We start from the raw sequence: 18,216 nt of genomic DNA on the forward strand, positions 1-18,216 counted from the left end.
GATGTGGAGGGCAAACAGGAGCCTTGAATGAGCCTGAGAAAGTGTTACTCAGTCACAGCAGTTAAAGTGAATGTGTGACAGATCAATAACCTCAGACATTCTATTTTGATACCATTTGTACGGTGCCCTCATTACAATCTTTTTGGCGCTAGGCAAAAGCAACTTTATTTTCTAGGCATTTTAATAATTGATTTTATCTTGATATTGTTAGTGACATTGTTGTGCTAACATATATGGTTTAAAATTTGTACCCCTCAGCTGTGTACTGTTTTGTTTTATTGTCTTTCATTTATTGTTGTATTTTTTAATTGATTGCTGTTATTGCTGTGGATTGTTTTTCTCTCATTCTAATCCACTTAGAGGGCCCTCAGGCAGGATATAATTAATAATATTGTTCCCTTCTTATTCTTGCCAGTATTCATAGCTCTTTTGAGTGTCCTTGTGTTTGTATACCCACAGTAAGGCCAGCGCTGTCCTTGGCAGCAGAGAAGGGCCTTCTGCTGAGTACTCCCTTTCTTAGACTGCTTGTACTAATCTAAGGAAAATATGTGGTTTGCAGCCCAAAGGAGCTGATAGGAAGCAAAAGACAGACAGAGAGAAAATGGAAAAGCGAACTCCTCATGAGAAGGAGAAGTATCAGCCTTCGTATGAAACTACGATACTTACAGAGGTAAGGCATACGATGTGTGTCAAGGTATCCACAATGGTTGTTTTGAGCAAAGCACTATATAAAGGGAAGGGGAAATCTTTGTGTGCTTCACCAAAGCAATAACTTCTGCATCAGCTGCTAGCCATGATATAAAGAGCAAAGTGGACAAATTCAAGTTGACTTGCCCTAGCATTGCATTGGCTGTGTGTGTGCTTCCATACCCAATTTAAAGTGCTGTTTTAACCTATAAACTCACCCTTTTTTCCCTTCTTTAATCATTCCAGCTGATGTGTGACTAAGGCGCCAAAGTTTGCTCTTCCAAACATCATTGCCTTTAGCGTACCATCTTTATAAAAACAAAAAAGTCCATTCATTTGGCGTTATCTTAATCTCTCCCAAATGGCAGGGATTTCAGAGACAAGGCGAGCTTTGAAGTTCAACTAATTTTCAGAAGAAGCCTTGTTTCCTGTATAAATCAAGAACTGATTATTTTAGTTGGGACTTGTATATATTCTGTAGGCCTAGTGTAGAATAAATTATGAAACTTTAAGTAAATTTGGATAAGTTACTATACAATACTGTACTGTACTTTTAAAAAAAAATCAAGGACTAGTTCAGTAAATGAGGAACTGAAAAGATAAGGCTTATACAAGTAAGGTCAGGGATCTGAGTTCTAGTGCCCTACAAAGTTCCATGCCCATTCACTGCTGAAAAATCTAGTTCACCCTTATTCCAACTATGAGTGATTGTCCACATAAAATTGCTTACATACTTCCAAGTAATTCTCCAGAACCATAGAAGATGATATTCTTGAAATTGCAGATGTGTGGTTGCATGGGAAGTACATAGAGTTCATGCTTTCTTCCATTGGAAGCAGCTTTGAGGTTTGGAAATACTGTGTTGTGTTCTGGATACCTCATCATTGGATTTTCACTTCTAGTGTTCTCCTTGGCCTGAGATCACCTATGTTAATAACGTGCCATCCCCTGGCTTCAGTAGTTCTCACAGCAGTTTCTCTATCAGTGAAGGGTAAGTATGAATAGCAGCCATTTTTCTGGTTTTTGCCCATTTCTCTCTTCTAGTTTTAATCCACTTACTTGCATCTAGAACCTTCTGGAATGCAAGATCATGGAAAAAATGCTAATGCTGCTTTTTAATGTGCTTTTAAGTTAAAACGAGAGGCAAATGTCTCCCTAACTGTGTTTTATGAAACCTAAGAAAAACTCAAGTTTATAGTCTCCCTCCCTTTTCTGTTCTGAGGAAAGGCAGAAGACAAGTCCAGCCCTCCCACTTCTCTGCTGCATACCCCTTTGCTCCTTCCCACAATTCCTTTCTTCCTCTTGAGTACAGTTACCACCTTACCATTACTCCACTGGCTGGATGTGTTCAGACAGAGGCTAGGTAGCCATCTGCAGGGGGTGTATTAGCTCATGATCTCTTGCACAAATCAGGAAATTGGAATAAATGGTCTACAAGGACCTCTTCAGTTACATAAAACAGAAACCATGAATGCAATCAATCAATCAATCAATCAAAGTAACAGTTACAACACCACAATATTTAAACTTTTTCAGTGCTAACATGGCTTCTGTATGAAAGTGTGATGGTGACGTAATTGATGTTCAGTAGAAGGGCCAGAGAAGGACTGTATGGTCCCTCTGCCTGTCCTTTCTTCCTTAATCAAGCTTAAGGAATAGGCTGTGCTGAATCTCCACCAGTTTTTTGGCAAAATATGAAAGAGGGTACATTGAAATTTCATGACAAACAGAGAAAAGCAAATTACAATTTTTTGTTTCTCTTTCCGAAATTAGAAATGGGTCTCCAAATCACCAGCCTGAACCTCCTGCTCCAATTACAGATGTAAGGCTTACTTCACATTTTGTATTTCATCCTACGTTCTTTCTTCATTTCAGATGTTGTATTGGCAGTGCAGTTGTCTTTGGACTAGCTAGACAAAATGAACTTTTCCATCAATAATGCTTTGAGTGACAAATCCTGTAACTGATGTACAGTGAGTCTTGTAAATGGTTTTCCAAAGTTCTTAGGCAGTAACCTTATTAGGACTTATAAAAACGTCACAAATAGTGAAAGCTTGTTCAGGTTTTCCAGAGCATGTCATCAAGCTGAATTTTACACAGTGTCGGGAAAGAGAAAGAATCTGGCTTTGTATTAAAACTATAAAATCTGCATTAGCCACAGTTTTAAGATGAAGTATACAAAGAGGGGGCAGACTTTCAGTGTAATTCTGGGTATGCCTACTCAGGCAAGTTTGCATAGGATTGCAACCTTCATTGGATTAGGCTGTCTTAGGTAAAATGCAATTTTCTGGTTAATTTTCCAGGGACTTTGGATAGAGAGAAATACACAATGGCCAATTTCAACTTTTTTTAAAAAAATAAGTTCTTCATTGTGGTCTCTGTGCATCACACACATGGGCACTGCGCCTGTGCAGTGCCACATTCAGGAAGATTCCTCTAGCTAAGCCTAGAATGTTGGCGGGAGCCCCGCCCCCCTTTCTGGTTATATAAATAGGTGGGCTTCTGACATTTTCTCGGTTCACTTTGGACTGCTGTTTACAGTACGTCAGGATCTCTTAGCTTTCGATTTCCTTAGCTTCCCTCATAAACCTTCATTTTTACTTCTTCACCATCTTCACAATATTCTCTTTCTCACTGCTTATGATCTCTGCTCTCCCTCATTCACTTTCCCTTCTTTGAAGTCCCACCTTACACTCTCTCCTTTACAAAAAATACTTTAAAAAAACCCTCTTCTATCGTACATTTCTCTCTTCCCCCTCCTCCCAATGTTGCTCAAACCAGCGTTTTGGAAGGGTGCCAAATGCAGCATTAAGATGCCCTCAACCAATGGCCATTCTCTGTGCTTGTTCTGTTTGGGCAAAGAACATTGAATGGACAAGTGTCCACAATGCCAAGTCTTCACCAAATGCCCATAAAAACAGGGCTGGTTGTCTCAGAATGGAGATGTGGGAGCGGGCTCTTGGTGCCATGAAAGAGGTCACTTGGGACAAGGGTCACTGGCAACTCAGGCCCAAGAGAGGCCACAAAAAAGCGCCTGTCAACTGGTACTTTGGGCAAGCCAAAGCCAGCTTCAGTGGCTTCCAAACTCTCCCCTGCTTCTGATGTGCCCAAACCTCACAAGGAGAAGAGGAAGCACCGTGAATCCGAGGACCATAGAACAGCCAAGAAATCGTGTAAGGCTAAACATGGCAAAAGGGCAGAATGTCACTCTGTGGCCTGTTCCAAGCATTGCAGCTCACCAGTTCAAGCAAATATGCTGCAAGCGTTGCAGCTCACCAGTTCACTGCTGCAAATATATCGCCTGCACCAGCCACACTACCACTTCGAGCCTCTCTGGCTCAGCGCTCCCCGCCTCCAGCCTGATCGGATCATACCAAGGTCAAACCCAAACCATCATGACCCACATCCTTTTTGGAGGGGGAGAGTCACAATTCACCAGTGCAGTCTCCAGTGGCTCACACCTCCCCTGCGAGGTTGGTGCACACACTTCACTGCAATACGACCACGGAGCCAGGACCATGGACATTCCTTCCTCCAACCTGTCACCAGTTTCCCCCAGTAGGCGTGTTCCTAGATTGAGAACATGCCATTTGACAGGGAAGGCCTCTTCCATGTCTGAACGGACAAACATCTGGGCACTCTCCAGAAGGCCAGAGTGATGGCTCACCCCGTGGGCATTGGCCCATTCCAGCTGAGGGCACATAAGTGGCCATGGGCCCAAGCCCCCCAGTACCAGCCCTTCCACTCCAGACAACAAGGCCCCTACCCCAGCCATCCTCAGTATTGGCAGCAACCACCAAACCACCAACACTGTTGGGATGGTGCCCAATTTCAACAAAGCAAGAAACAGCCCAAGAAGAAAGACTGAAGAAAGACACGAACCATCCCTCATCTAACATCCCACCCCTTTTGGGGATCACCTAAGTTGTCATCTTCCCACCTAGGAATCCATCACATCTGACTGGTGGGTACTTTTCATAATACAGCATTAATACAAAATTGAATTTGAGACCTTGCCTTCTCTTGGATTCGTCCACTTCACTCCTCGGTCTCCAAATCTGACAGAGGAAGTCACCAATTTACTAGCAAAAGGGACGATCTGGCTGGTAGACCCATCTAAACCTAAGAATGGTTTCTATTTGCATTACTTCACCATTCTGAAAAAAGATAGCGGTAAACAGCCAATTTTGGACCTCCAGGGAGTAAAGTGTTTCATTCCACCCAAAAAGTTCAGAATGATCTCCCTGCAAGGCATTATGCTGCTATTACAAAAAGGGAACTTGTTTGCATCCATCAATTTGAGGGATGCTTGCTTTCACATCAGCATCAGTCCCAATTACACTCACTTCCTACACATTCAGATCAGTACCAACCTCTTCGAGGTCAAGGTGCTACCATTCAGTCTCTCTGCAGCACTGAGAGTATTTACCAAATGCATGGCTCCAATGTGTGCACATTTGCAACTCCTGGGGATACACGTCTACCCCTACTTGATGTCTGGGTGCTAGCAGCTGACACTAAACAGGGCTTACTGTGATCTAGCAAAACCACCTGTACTATTTGTAACCACTTGGGGCTGTGCTACTACATCCAGAAGTTCAAAGGCTTTGCCTGACGGCATGGCTAATCTCTTAATGGGCACGACTGCTTCCCTAAATCCGCTCCACTTACCAGCTCCCATACCTGTCCAAAAGTCCACATCTACTGTCCCAAGTGAAACTGTACCCCAGGCACACATCTCCATTATCACTTCTCTTGATAATCTGCCCGATTACTTGATGGCCACAGCTGCAGACTTGGATCTTCAAATCCAGGACATTTTATAGGCTTCATTGCATCCTACCACTTGGCACTCTTACTCAACCAAATGGACAAAATTTAGGGGTTAACACGAAAGACCGCTCCTTCAATCCAGCTACAGCAACCATTCAAAGAATATTAGATTTCCTGCACACTCTACATCAAAGAGGACATAAACCAACCTCTATCAAAGTGTATTTATCCGCAATCTCCGTCTTCTGAGGTCCCTTGAGGGCTGCTCTGCTTTCTCCCACCCCCTTTCACAATGCTTCATGAAAGGTCTCAGAAACCTGAATCCTCTGATCTGATCTATTGTCCCCAGTTGGAGTCTATCTGTGGTTTTGCATGCGCTGACAAAGCCACTGTTTGAACCACTCACAACTGTAGACCTGCACCTCGTCTCCTGAAAGGTCTCCTTCCTGGTGGCAATTAACTCAGCTTGCAGGGTGAGCAAACTGTGTGCATTACAGACAGATCCTCCATATTGGACTTTTCATAGAGAAAAGGTTGTCCTCCACACTGATCTATCCTTCCCCCCCTAAAGCATCACCCTCATTCCATGTCAATTAAGAAATAGTGCTTCCAGCATTTTGCCCACCACCATCTACAGATGTTGGAAGGGCTCTGCGTATGCTCAGTGTTGAGCACATGCTAGCCCTCTATTGGTCTCGAACCAAGTTGGTGCACAAAAGAAAACGATTTATCAAATATGCAGACCACTCCAAAAGTGAACCGGTTGGGCCCCAGTGTCTCACCTACAGGATTGTTGAGGCAATTAAGTTAGTGTACCAGCTAGCAGACTTGGGCCTGCCAGATCATGCTGGGGCTCATTCCACCAGGGCAATGTCAACAGCGAAAGCCCTTCATACTGGACTCTGCTGCTGGATGCATTGTGTAGAGCAGCTCTGTGGTCAGCACCATCCACATTCATCCATCTCTTATCAGCTCAATGTGAAAGCTGGACAAGGATTGTTCTTTTGGTCAGGCTGTGTTGTCATCTGTTCTCCTGTAATGACACCTCCCACCTCCTTTAATGGTATGCTTGCATGTCACCCATATGCGTGATGCACAGAGACCATGACGAAGAGTCAGGTGGCATACTTGTACCTGTCATTCTTGAAGTGGTCATCTGTGCATTCACACAACCTACTTGCCGACCCTACATCAGTGTTGGTGGAAATATGCTTTTCCCTCCTCTTACCTACTATTTACATAGGGATCTACACATAGGGCAAATGTCAGTCTCTGGTTAGACTGAGAAAATGGCGGGAGCCTGCCTATGTATGTAACGGGGAAGGGGAGCAGGGCTCCTGCCAAAAATTCTAGGCTTAGCTAGCGGAATCTTCCCAAATGTGGCACTGCACAGGCACAGTATCCTTATATGTGAATGTAGAGATGACCACTCAAAGAACAACAGTTAAGCTATACAACCTACCTATCCAGAAGTTGATGTGAATTTTTAAGTGTTCTGTGTCCTTTTTGTAAGGAAGCAATCAAATTTCTTTCTCTTCCAGAACCTCCTACCAACATCCACACCTCAGGAAGCTCAGCAGTGGCTGCACAGGAATCGCTTCTCAACTTTCTCACGGCTTTTCACAAACTTCTCAGGTATTAAGAGACACCTTCTTGGTCTGCAGTGTAAGAAGCATTTATATTCCTTGATCTTCTTGTTGACCCCCCTCACCCCAAACATCTCAGAAGCTTTTTCAGATTTAAACATCTGAGTGTCAGTGCCCTGTGGCTCTTCCTATTCCCCCTCTTCTCATTTCCCCTGCTATGATGACCTGGGAACATCTTGCTGTAACTTCACTGCCACTGTGTTCACAGTGCAGATCAGTTGCAACTTCTGAGAAGGGCCTTGAAAGTGATGCGTGTATTATATGTGGAAGGTAGGGGCCTGTGCTGAATCCCCCACGCTTTCACCACTGGTTCCCATTAGGTATTGCTAAATCAGGCACCGGAGCACTACTTAAAAACCATAGCAGAGAGCACTCATGAGTTGGCTGGCCATCTCCCTTCTGCAGAGTTGCATCTAGCACATGTCTGAATGTGAAACTTGGAAGTGCTGGTCTTTTCAATCAGGCGAAGTCTCTAGAAGGTATTATGTGTTGAAAAAAGTGTTCTTCATTACCTCTCCCCATCTGGTGGTGGTGGTTGTTTTTTAATCCTAGGAGCAGACTTACTGAAATTAACCAGAGAAGATGTCATACAGATATGTGGTCCTGCTGATGGCATCAGACTCTTCAATGCATTGAAGGGGCGGTATGTATCTCCCATCAGTAGTGCCTTCAAATAGTAGTTGGGGCTTTATATACTGGAAATTAATGCAAGTATTTTTTCTGGTTCCTTAGGATACTATTTTTATTTTATATTTATTTTTGGCACTTGAAAATACTGGTGCTTGGTTTCTTGAGCACCTTGACCATGGGTCCTCAAACTACGGCTCATGGGCTGGATCCGGCCTGCCATGCCCATTTATCCAGCCCGCCACAGAGGTTTTGGATTTGCCGTGCACGCCGCTGCCTGCCTTGCCCCACACACGGGCAGCAGTGGCAGCTTGCTCGCATGGAGATCGTTTTGGACTTGCTTGGAGAAAACGATCTCCAAGCGAGCAAGCCACTGCCTTGCGTGCCCACCTCGCAACACACGCCTGCCCCGCCACACCTCCCCTTGCCACACCTGCACACCCGGGCCTCCCCTCCCCTTGCTGCGCCCGCCTGTCCGGGCCTTGCCGCACCCCCGCCCCCTCACCGGCCCAGGCACACTGCCAGCACCACCTTTCCAGCTCGCGCCCAGCACTGGCACCTTTCAGCTGGCCTCCTGGTGAAAAAGTTTGAGTAGCCCTGACCTAGACATTTGAAATGAATATTCAGCATTAGACAGAACTTAACCAGAAGCGTTTTTCACCTTCAGGAAGGTGGTTTGCACATGGACAGATGACAACACCTCTGTGATTTCTCCATTAAAGAAAGCTTGGTTCATAGTTTCCTTTCAGTTCTTTGTGAAAAGCATCTAAAGTTGTCTGATTCTGATACCTTGCCCACCTGTCCTGTTTCCACCACTGCTGCTTTGGGTTGCAGGGAGAGACTTTTGTTAGCTGGTTCTTCAAGTGAAGTAAGAAAAATACTGATCTCTCTCAAGTGAACAAGGGTTAGGCTTCTGCAAGACTTTGCTAATGCCAAACCATACCACTGAGTTAATGTACCAGTTCTGATTGTTAAGATATTAGTAGCTGGGGGGAATGCAGTGGGCTTCATTTATTCCAGATGGTTTGCACTTTAAAAAGAGAGAGAGTGTGCACTGTTGCTGCTTCTCCATCTCTCTTAATGGATTCTTGAAATACTTGCTTCTGACCATTATGCTAATTACCTTTGCCATAGTCTATAGAGGTATGTGCATTAAGGTAATGTTCACAAAGCCAAGGGGAGAAAATTACAAGGGGACAGAAAAGGGGCAGTAAGGTGACAAGATGGGAGAACAAGAGGATGCAGGATGCATTTATGATCAGAGCACAGAAGCTAGATGAAGACTGGGTAGTAGTCTAGAAAGTAGGTACTTAAGGAGATATCCTTTTCCTGCTGCTGTGGTAAGAAATGGGGAAATGGAATTGACTAATCCATAGGATCACTATGGGGTCTTGAGAGCAAGCAAAGACTGTTTTCTGAGCTTTCTGGCTGCTTATACTGGTCATGGAACTCATTCTTAGCCCATTTCCAGGACATCATAGCTTTTTAATCTTCCATAGATCTTCCATGGAGACCAATGGAGTTAATGAGAGTTGCTTCATCCACATTTCATACTGCTAACATTTTTGTTTTAGTTACATGCATGACACTGAGGATGATGATGATTTAATTTAAATTAAATTTCTGTACCACCACTTAGTCATAAAAGGCTCTCAGGGTGGTTTAGAAAATGCATTAATGCAATATACAAGATACCATAAAATACAATGGAAAACAAGGTGCAAAAGTTCCAAACAAAACAATCAAAACAGCTACATGAGGCAATAAAAGCTCAAAAACAATCTGAACATTTGCAGGGAAAAGCTCAAACCATTTGAACATCCAGAAAATAGTGATATGCTTGTGTGCAATGTGTTATTTGGGGTTGTTGTTTTTTTAAGCATCTAACAGTGGCACAAGGAAATCGTTTCAAGTGATGCAGAGTGCTTAGTTCTTGAGGGCTCTGTAGACAGGCCCCGAGCTTTCCTGTGCTTGGGAAGGATCCATAGCTTAGTGACAGAGCACATGCTTTCCATGCGTAAGGCTGAAGGTTCTGTCTAGAGCACCTCTAATCAATGGACCTTTGGGTGTAGGGCCAAGGGAAAACTCTGTCAGAGCCGTTGCGGGTACTGCTGTAAGTTGAAATAGGTAGTACTGGGATAGATAGGTCAAATATCTGTATATAAAACAGCTTGAAATGCAGGGGTTCTATTGCAGGTATCCAAGGACAGCTGGCCAGCCACCGTGCTGATCTAAATGGACCACTACTCTGATCCAGTGGGGCTCTGCTTACATTCTTATCTTCTCGTGTTTTTCTCTATCAGTGAGAAAATCCCCATTTGTAGATGGAAAATAGTGTTCTACCTTTGAGTGAAAACAAAATCTTATCAAAAAATTTTATATAGGTTTAGTTCTAAGGGCTTGCTTCACAGAATTAGAAGCAAGCTGATTCAGTCATCTGGCAAAGGAACATGCTGTAGTCCTCTCAGGACTGTATGACTTTGGAGTGCAGATTGGAGATTGCAGGTATTTTTTTAAAAAAATGTTTATGATCAATTTTCTTCTTGCAAATGTCCATGTAACTGAACAACATAAATAATGCATGATCACACAGTACACTGCACATATTCAGCCACCTTGACAATACTAAATAGAGTGCACTGAGAGACCATCTTGCTAACAGCACCTAATGCTAAACTTAAACCACTCTTGGGAGCCGTTTCTACACATCTAATAGCTCAGGAGAGGTGCACTGCTCTGTTAACAGCAGAGAAGTATTTTTGCAAGCCTCCTTGTTTTTAATGTTGAATTTTTTTGTGCTGCATCTTACAACATGCTTTGCTTCTCTACCCCACCGTTATCAGTGTCTGTGAATCCCATTATCAGCTCTCTTTCTTTTCTTCCCACTCCCTGGCATGATTTCCCATCCACAGCCATAGATCAGCAGCCCCTCTTTCCCCATCTGCACTGCATCTTTTTTCTTTTCCTCACTTCATATCTCTTCCTCTTTCCCGAGTTGAGCAGCAACAGGTCACAAGTTCTGCAGTTTCCCAAGACACAGGTGGTTTCTGCAGTGGGGCTGGGGTGCTGTAACAGGTTGGGGAAAATGTTGCCAACTTACCATGCACCTCTCATTCCAGGGAAATGAGGTACGGTACAGAACAGTGATGAAAGCCATCATCTTGCCCAAACTGTTGGCATTATTTGGCAGGCTTTAGCTGTATTGTTGGCCCAATCTCCATATCCTTCTGACTGCTTTAGCCATCGCAGAACAGATTCTCCCTACACAGCTGGCCCATTTGGGAAGCAGCTGGAGTAATGTTGGTAAACAGTCTAGTGGGCTCTTTTGACCCGGCTTCTCACATTACCCCCAGTAGCATGGGCAGGAGCTGTTCTGCAGCAGTGTTTCTGTAGAGAGGTAGGAAAGGGCTACAAAGAAATACCAGAAATTTCTCTAGGGGACATCCTACAGATGGGAAATGGCCTACCATTGGGTCTTAGGCAGACATATTAAAAGATTTGTTCTGATGGGTTTGTCATGTGCTTTCATATACTAAATTAGTATTTATATATTTCTTTGGTTTCCTGTTAGTGGAAAGCTTCCATTAGACAGCCTCTGTAAGCTTGAGAGATGAGGTAAACAATGGAATGCTATTGGGAGGGAAATCTGGTAATTATGACTAATGCTATACTTTTTGATGCTCACATTTAAATGCACACCCATCTAGCCTTCTGAAGGCAAACACTTCCAAGAGGACTGTTCTGTGTTCTTTTCCTGAACCTTCAGTTTGGCCAAACTCAATTGTGAGATGTTTTGCCAAATTGCAAGTGCTATTAAAATACAGCCAATTCAAGTTGTCTCTCTGCAGCCTTATCTTTAACTTACTCAGTTAAGTCTGAAATGTTCACATTTTCCTATTTCAATAGAATGGTATGGCCAAGACTGACCATTTATGTCTGCCAAGAATCACAGCAGCTGCAGGACCAACAAAAGCATGAAGATGGGGATGCAGCCAACAATACTTTCTTTGGTAAGGGCTGCATGAAAGCACTTTGTGCTTTGGTTGAGGGAGGGAGCCACAAGCTCTTGCAGTGGGAAGATGTTTGCTAGGCCGTTGAGTCAGTTGTCTTCTGGTAAGCGGAAACTATTGGTTCTGTTGTTAACATGACCTTTGTTTCTTGTCTTCATCCAGTAAAGCCTTACTGTGAAGATAAAATGGTGCTGCTTTTCCAATGAATGCTGTGGTGACTCAAAATAAGTAGGGAATACAGTACTTAGTCAGTTTAATAGATTTTAGAAATTAATCACATTTAAAAAAACACTCCTAAACCACCAAGAGAAAGGAACACCTCTTCTAAGATATATCTTGCTCTGAAAAATGCTTGGATATAAATACTTTTTTCTTTAAAGTTATCATGGAGATAGCAGTATCTACTGGACATCAGACATATTTGAGCAAATATCTAGTGCCCAGAGAAGTGTATATTTTTCTTTTTAATCTTACTGAATATAGCTGAACATGACCCTGTCTTTCTCAGAGTCTGGGGAGTTTTATGTTCAGGAGCTATTAAGTATTTTTTCTTTGGTTTGATTGCTAATTGTTTTTTAAGTAGTATGGTTTCTCCCTGGATCCTTCTGGCTAACCTGGAAGTGTTCCCTGTTAACTGTTTTCACCTCCACAGTGTACCATGCCATCTACTTGGAGGAGTTGACTGCTGTGGAGCTGACCGAGAAAATTGCTCAACTCTTTAGTATTTCCTCTCAACAGATCAGCCAGATCTATAAACAAGGGCCCACAGGGATACACATCCTCATCAGTGATGAAGTAAGACTGCTCTGATACTTTAGGGAAGCACTGGGAATAATTGTTAAAACAAGGCTGTAGGCCTACTGATCACTAAGCAAAATGGAACTTGATGTGGTCCAGCAGTTGTTAATTGTTAGTCATCAATGGGATTAGTTGATCATGACTAACCCATTACTAAACTTTTTAATAATCTTTCTAAGTGGGAATGTGCCCAAGCTAATTTATGGTAAGCATACAAACAAAATCTGCCAGAACCCAGACTTGAATAACTTATTTGGGTTGCAGAATTCCTGGTACATGGTGCATATTTATAGGTTATGACCTATAAAGCCCTAAACGACTTGGGACCTGGATATCTAAAGGAATGCTTGTGCCCATATATGCCCTCCCGCCCCTTGAGATCAGCAACGGATGCCCTTCTCTGGGAACCCTCTGTGAAGGGTGAGTACCCGGAGGAGGGCTTTCTCTGCAGTGGCGCCCCATCTATGGAATGCGCTCCCCAGAGAGGTCCGCCTGGCACTGTTGTTATTTGTTTTTCGGCGCCAGGCTAAGACCTTTTTATTTAAAACTTACTTTAATTGCTAAATTATTGAATTAATTAGGATTTTAAAATTAGCCGAGAATGCACCGGGGGTTTTTAAATGTTTTTTTCTTTTAAATTATATTATTATTATTTATGTATGTTTTTATGTATTTTTTGTGAGCCGCCCCGAGGCTTTGTTGCGATGGGGGCGGCATAGAAATGTTTTAAATAAATAAATAATATTTCCCTTCCTGCTAAGTATTTTCTTCCTGAAGGAAAGTGGAAAAGATATGCTTTTCCTCTCACCTTTTTGATTTAGATATCTTCTACCATTTTACAAAGTATGGTCTGTTCTCTGTAGTTTCAGAGAAAGCCAAGAAAGCAAGAGATGGCAATTTTACAGCCCTGTGCATAGTTCCACGGTTTCTGAAATTACTACAACAAAAAATGTTTGCTTAAATAAGGAAAATTGTTATCTTGGAACCCTGAATCATCCTAAGGAAAATATCCTTAAAATACAGTAGGCACAATAGAACTGTCTTTAAAGGAGCCTTGGCTTTAATAAAGTATTTCAGCAGTAGGTATATAAGAAGTGTATTAAGGATATGAAGCTTCTGCACTTGGCTCAAGGCAAATGTCTTGCTAAGAAAGATAGAAGGAATCTTTATGCTGGAGCACTTCTCATACCTAAAAATGTTGATGTTCTCCTCTGTGAATGAATGATGCCTGGATCTCTGCAGCTCCTATGTTTCATTTCTGTTTATAGATGATACAGAACTTTCAAGATGAATCATGTTTTGTCTTGGACACAATGAAAGGTACCCACTTATTCAATAATGTATGTTATCCTGTTTCCTAGCCTGCGTTTCCTTTCTCTAGAAAACATAGAGTTCCATTCCCTCCCATCATTAGGATGTCAAAATAAGCATGCCCTGAGAGTTACATAGCATGTGTTACCTTGCCTTCCATTCAGTGGGATGTGGGTGAAGGACAGTGGCTTGCATTATGTTCAACTAAATTCTGATGCTGTGCTTTCTTTGCAGCTGAAACCAATGATAGTTACCACATCATCTTAAAATAGACGGGGACTTGAAAATGACACATCTTCTCTCACATACACAGCTTCATTACCTGTTTCAGTACCTGGACACCAACAGAAGCCCACAAAAGCAACAGCCTCATCTTGCTACCACAGCATGTTGCCTCTTGTTAGGTGAACAACCTGTACTGAAACATTGCTGGCATGCAGTAGACCTTAGTCTAAGCACACTGCTGCTTATTTGGAGTAAAGTGATATGACGACACCCACTTGCCTGTTAAAATGGCCAGGCTGACCAGTAATGGAACTTTGCAATTATGGGTAATATGGGCGGGGGGCATAGAGAAGATGAAAAGAGGCTGCCTACGGAGGGCAACTGCAGCACTTTGATAAGGGACAACTGAACATGATGATGGATCTTTGGGCACTCCTGTCTGGGAAGCCCCTTGATGACCTGTCTCAGCTGTTCAAGCTTCTTGGATGTGTGCTTGGCTGATAGAACTGAGGGGATTTCCAGTTTTTTGACCAACGTTCAGTAAAGACTTTCTTCCTACTCTGACTTTGTTGGGTGTGTGTGTGTGTACAATTACGAGTGATGGGTGACTGCTTGTTCTGCTGATACACTTTAGAACAGAGTCATAGGTTTATGAAATCTAGCATCTGTACAGCTGCTTGTAATTGCATTCGAGACTCCAGATGAAAAGGCTTGAAATGCGCAAGAAGAAATAGTGAACTGGATGTCCAAAGCCTTCTCATGCTTGTTCAAAGATGGAGAAGAAAGGACGATGTTTTAAAAAACCATGTAGGTAATTTGTTTAGGATATGTAGAACTGATAAAGGTTTTTTATGAAATCCCACATGAAGCCATAGTAACATTGTCCAAGAAAGGGCTCAAGCAGCAATAGCTTATAATGTTTATTGAAAAGCCTGGGAAAGCTCCATGGTGACAAAGTGCCTGCGTATCTGTTTCCAGGGCAGCAACCAGTCTCTTGGGCAAAGGCTGCAGCCTTCTGAAATGGGTGCCAAAATGCATTTTTCTGAGCCTTGGAGAGAAAATGGGAAACTGCTACATATTCAGTGATGATCACCTAAAATTACAGATGGACAGTTTTGTCTGAGGGATGAAGCCTACTTCTTCCTAAATCTTCCACTCCCTCTAGCAAAGTGACAAATCTCTGCAAACTGCAACCTCATTATGTGTCACAGTGATAGTAATATAACGGACTATCAGGTCATCACAGGTATTGCAGTGGCCATAGAGCTGGAAGCTGATGTGGGGTGTGTTTAGCTTATGCCTGAAAAGTGGGGAAATAATTCTGTTTCATTTTATTAAATGAAATCTAGTTATTTTTCCAAGAACACCAGATTATTTGAGATGTTACATCATTTTTTCATGATATTTTTTACCAAGAGTGGAAAAACCTTTATTTAAATTAGAACTAGTATGATGCCTCACAAGGAGGCAGGAAAGTGGGTCAGGTAAAATGAAATAAAGTTAATAACAGAGAGAAAACAGTGACTGTTATATCTCTATAGCTCTTTTAAGTAGAAGCTAAAAAGTTAATTGCCATCATTGTGTGTGTGTGTGTTTGTGAACAAATCAACTTTATTTTCAGGTGATCCAAGTTCAGTTGCTCATTAGGCTGGAACTTACTGGTGTAGCCCACCTTCCAAGATGGTAGTCAGCCAAGTTTGGATTCTGTTTCCTTTAAGGATTACTAAGACTTGGCAGTCAACAACTTGCATTGTGCTGCAGAGTGTTTGATCAGACTAGTAACCATGATGGAAGCCAGTTAATGAGAGCTCAGAGAAGCTTACATTTTGGAAGTCAAACTTCACTTACTTCAGTTCCATGAAATGGCTGGCGTGCCATGTATAGGGACACAATTGGACAGGGTTTTACTACCAGTTGACTGGCAGAGATTCCCCAGTGAAACAAAAGCTGTGATCCAGCCTCTTTCCAGCACTAATAATGGATAGTGCAGCCCAAATGACAGTGCTTGTGCTGTTACTGGCTTTGTGATACAAATCCAGAAGCAACTGGGTTGGTTCTGCCATCATGATTTCAGTCCAATAAACATGGTTTATCAGAACAGGAACAAGCCATGTGTCTGTGTCCTTGCTCCTTTTCATTTTCCTCTGTCCCTTGCACACCCAGATTCAGATAATACAACCTTGTTTCTTGAACCAGAGTTCTCTTTAGCTTTCCTGAGAAAATGTGGTTGAAGGGCTTGATTAAGGCTTGCACTAACTAGGATCAGACTGAGCTTGCGATTTCTGAACTGGCCATTGTCCTTTCTCTACTCAGTCTGTCAGCTAAATATAATTTGTATTGCATAAGTGGCAGCATAATTTTACTTCATTCCCCAAATCTGTGCTTTAAAATGACATTGTGTGTGTGGGGAGGGGGGTATTCTGCAATCATCAGTGAGGGTAACTCACAAGCTTGCCATTCTTTCTGGCACGATGACAGTTTGTTATGTCTATTTTTGTTTCATTTTGTTTTGTTTCTGCTAAACCATAGAATGAAACTATGAATGCTAAAACATGGCTATGGGTCTCTTTTATTCCATCCAGTTCTTGGTATTAACAAAAATATGAGTAGACCATAATAGATCATGCAGCAGACATCATGATGACATGAAGGCATGAACTGAATCACATCTGCTCGATCATTCTTCATGGCAGAAGGTGCCACAGGAAATGGAAAGTGTACATACAGTATTTCCCTATGTTGAGCCAGTGTAGTATAAGTGTTTACACTGACAGGTTTAGGCTGAAAATTACATTTGGATCTTCTTCTCTAGTCATGTGGCAAGTGTATTGAAAAATATACAAGCATTATACTTGCTTAAAGTTTCCATTTCACTTTTGCATTAATGTACATTAAGATCAGTTTCACCCATTATAAGCAGGCCATTTTGGCCCTAAGTGCAGTTCCAGAGTCCATTTTAGGGTAATACCTTTAGGCCAAAGGAAAGATCACAAAAAATTGCAAACTTTTGTGTCTTTAGCTCACTTTACCCCACACCTTCCCCACTAGGTTTTGTAACACTGCCTGATGAAGAGATCTTTTGAACATTATTTGTGATCTTTTGGTTTATCTAATATAGATATTATAATAATAGAGATTTTGGAATTCATCCATGCATTCATAATTACATGAGTATACATTATATCCCTACTCAAGTAGAGCTGCTTTGTGTGTAAGGAGAGTGCACCAGGGCAGGAATTGCCAAGGACCTTTGGGCATAAATACCTTGTTAGGGTTTTTTTTAAATTAAACTGTCTAAAAGGTCTTCTCCCATTTCTGTTTGCTGTTAGTATAGCTGTGCCTTAGCAGCTTTAGTAAATAAATGATTCAGCTTGCTTAGCAAGAATTTCAACTAGTTTGTGTAGTAAGAGCTCTCTTCAAAAGTTGGTAACGGCTTTCTCTGATATAGCAGAAAATTGCCTGGAGCTTTCATTAAGTGACATACGGCTCATTAATTGTCATGGCAGGTACAAAGCAGTTATCAAGTAACACATTCCTCCAGAATAATTTTCTGTTTTTCACCTACTTCAAAATAAAGTAGCAATTGTGCAGCGTTTTCATTGGCCTGGCTCTGCATTTTGAACTTTAGCTCAATCAGTGTTGCATGTGAGCCAGGTAGCCAAACCTGGCAAAAATTGGCTCATTAGGCAATATTTTGCACAGAACTGTAGCCACTGCGTATGAGGCCTGGTCCCCTAAGGCATATTTTAGGTCCTGTCCTTGATAATTTTGCAATACTTGGGTTTCTGTGTCAATGGTACAAAGGCATGCTGAGCCAGCATGGGGAATGGTGTATAGAGGACAAGTGGGCCTGGGGCTATTGTGAAGCATGAGAAGCACATTGTAAAAGAGGAATCTCGTCTTGATACTATGGGAGCCTGGCATTCACACACACTTTCAGTATTTTGTAAGTTCCATACACTTTTTAGCATATTTGCTTCATGCTCAGTCTCTACTGTTGTTACTGCTGTTTAGCATTAATGCCTCTGGTATGCTAGAATGTGTAAATATGAACCTTTTCACGTGGCCTGTAAGCTATTTCAGATGGATGTCCTATGGCTGATGGTTGACAAACTATGGAGAACCCATCCCATGAATTA

At 42.3% G+C, this 18,216-nt stretch overlaps 1 protein-coding gene across 1 annotated transcript in view; it reads left to right on the plus strand.

The window, feature by feature from the left end:
• TFCP2 (transcription factor CP2) overlaps positions 1–16,628 on the plus strand; it is a 52,873-nt gene extending 36,245 nt beyond the window's left edge. Inside the window, exons 7-15 of the mRNA XM_044443139.1 lie at positions 560–670; positions 1,590–1,678; positions 2,461–2,509; positions 7,002–7,095; positions 7,659–7,749; positions 11,640–11,743; positions 12,396–12,538; positions 13,810–13,861; positions 14,087–16,628. Of these exons, the coding sequence (XP_044299074.1) occupies positions 560–670; positions 1,590–1,678; positions 2,461–2,509; positions 7,002–7,095; positions 7,659–7,749; positions 11,640–11,743; positions 12,396–12,538; positions 13,810–13,861; positions 14,087–14,124 (771 nt within the window). The 3' untranslated portion in view covers positions 14,125–16,628. The remainder of the gene's footprint in view (positions 1–559; positions 671–1,589; positions 1,679–2,460; positions 2,510–7,001; positions 7,096–7,658; positions 7,750–11,639; positions 11,744–12,395; positions 12,539–13,809; positions 13,862–14,086) is intronic.
• The last annotated feature ends 1,588 nt before the right edge of the window (positions 16,629–18,216 follow it).

Source organism: Varanus komodoensis, unplaced genomic scaffold, assembly GCF_004798865.1.
Source record: "Varanus komodoensis strain SLA01 unplaced genomic scaffold, ASM479886v1 scaffold41, whole genome shotgun sequence".
In the NCBI taxonomy this organism is placed as follows: Eukaryota; Metazoa; Chordata; class Lepidosauria; order Squamata; family Varanidae; genus Varanus; species Varanus komodoensis.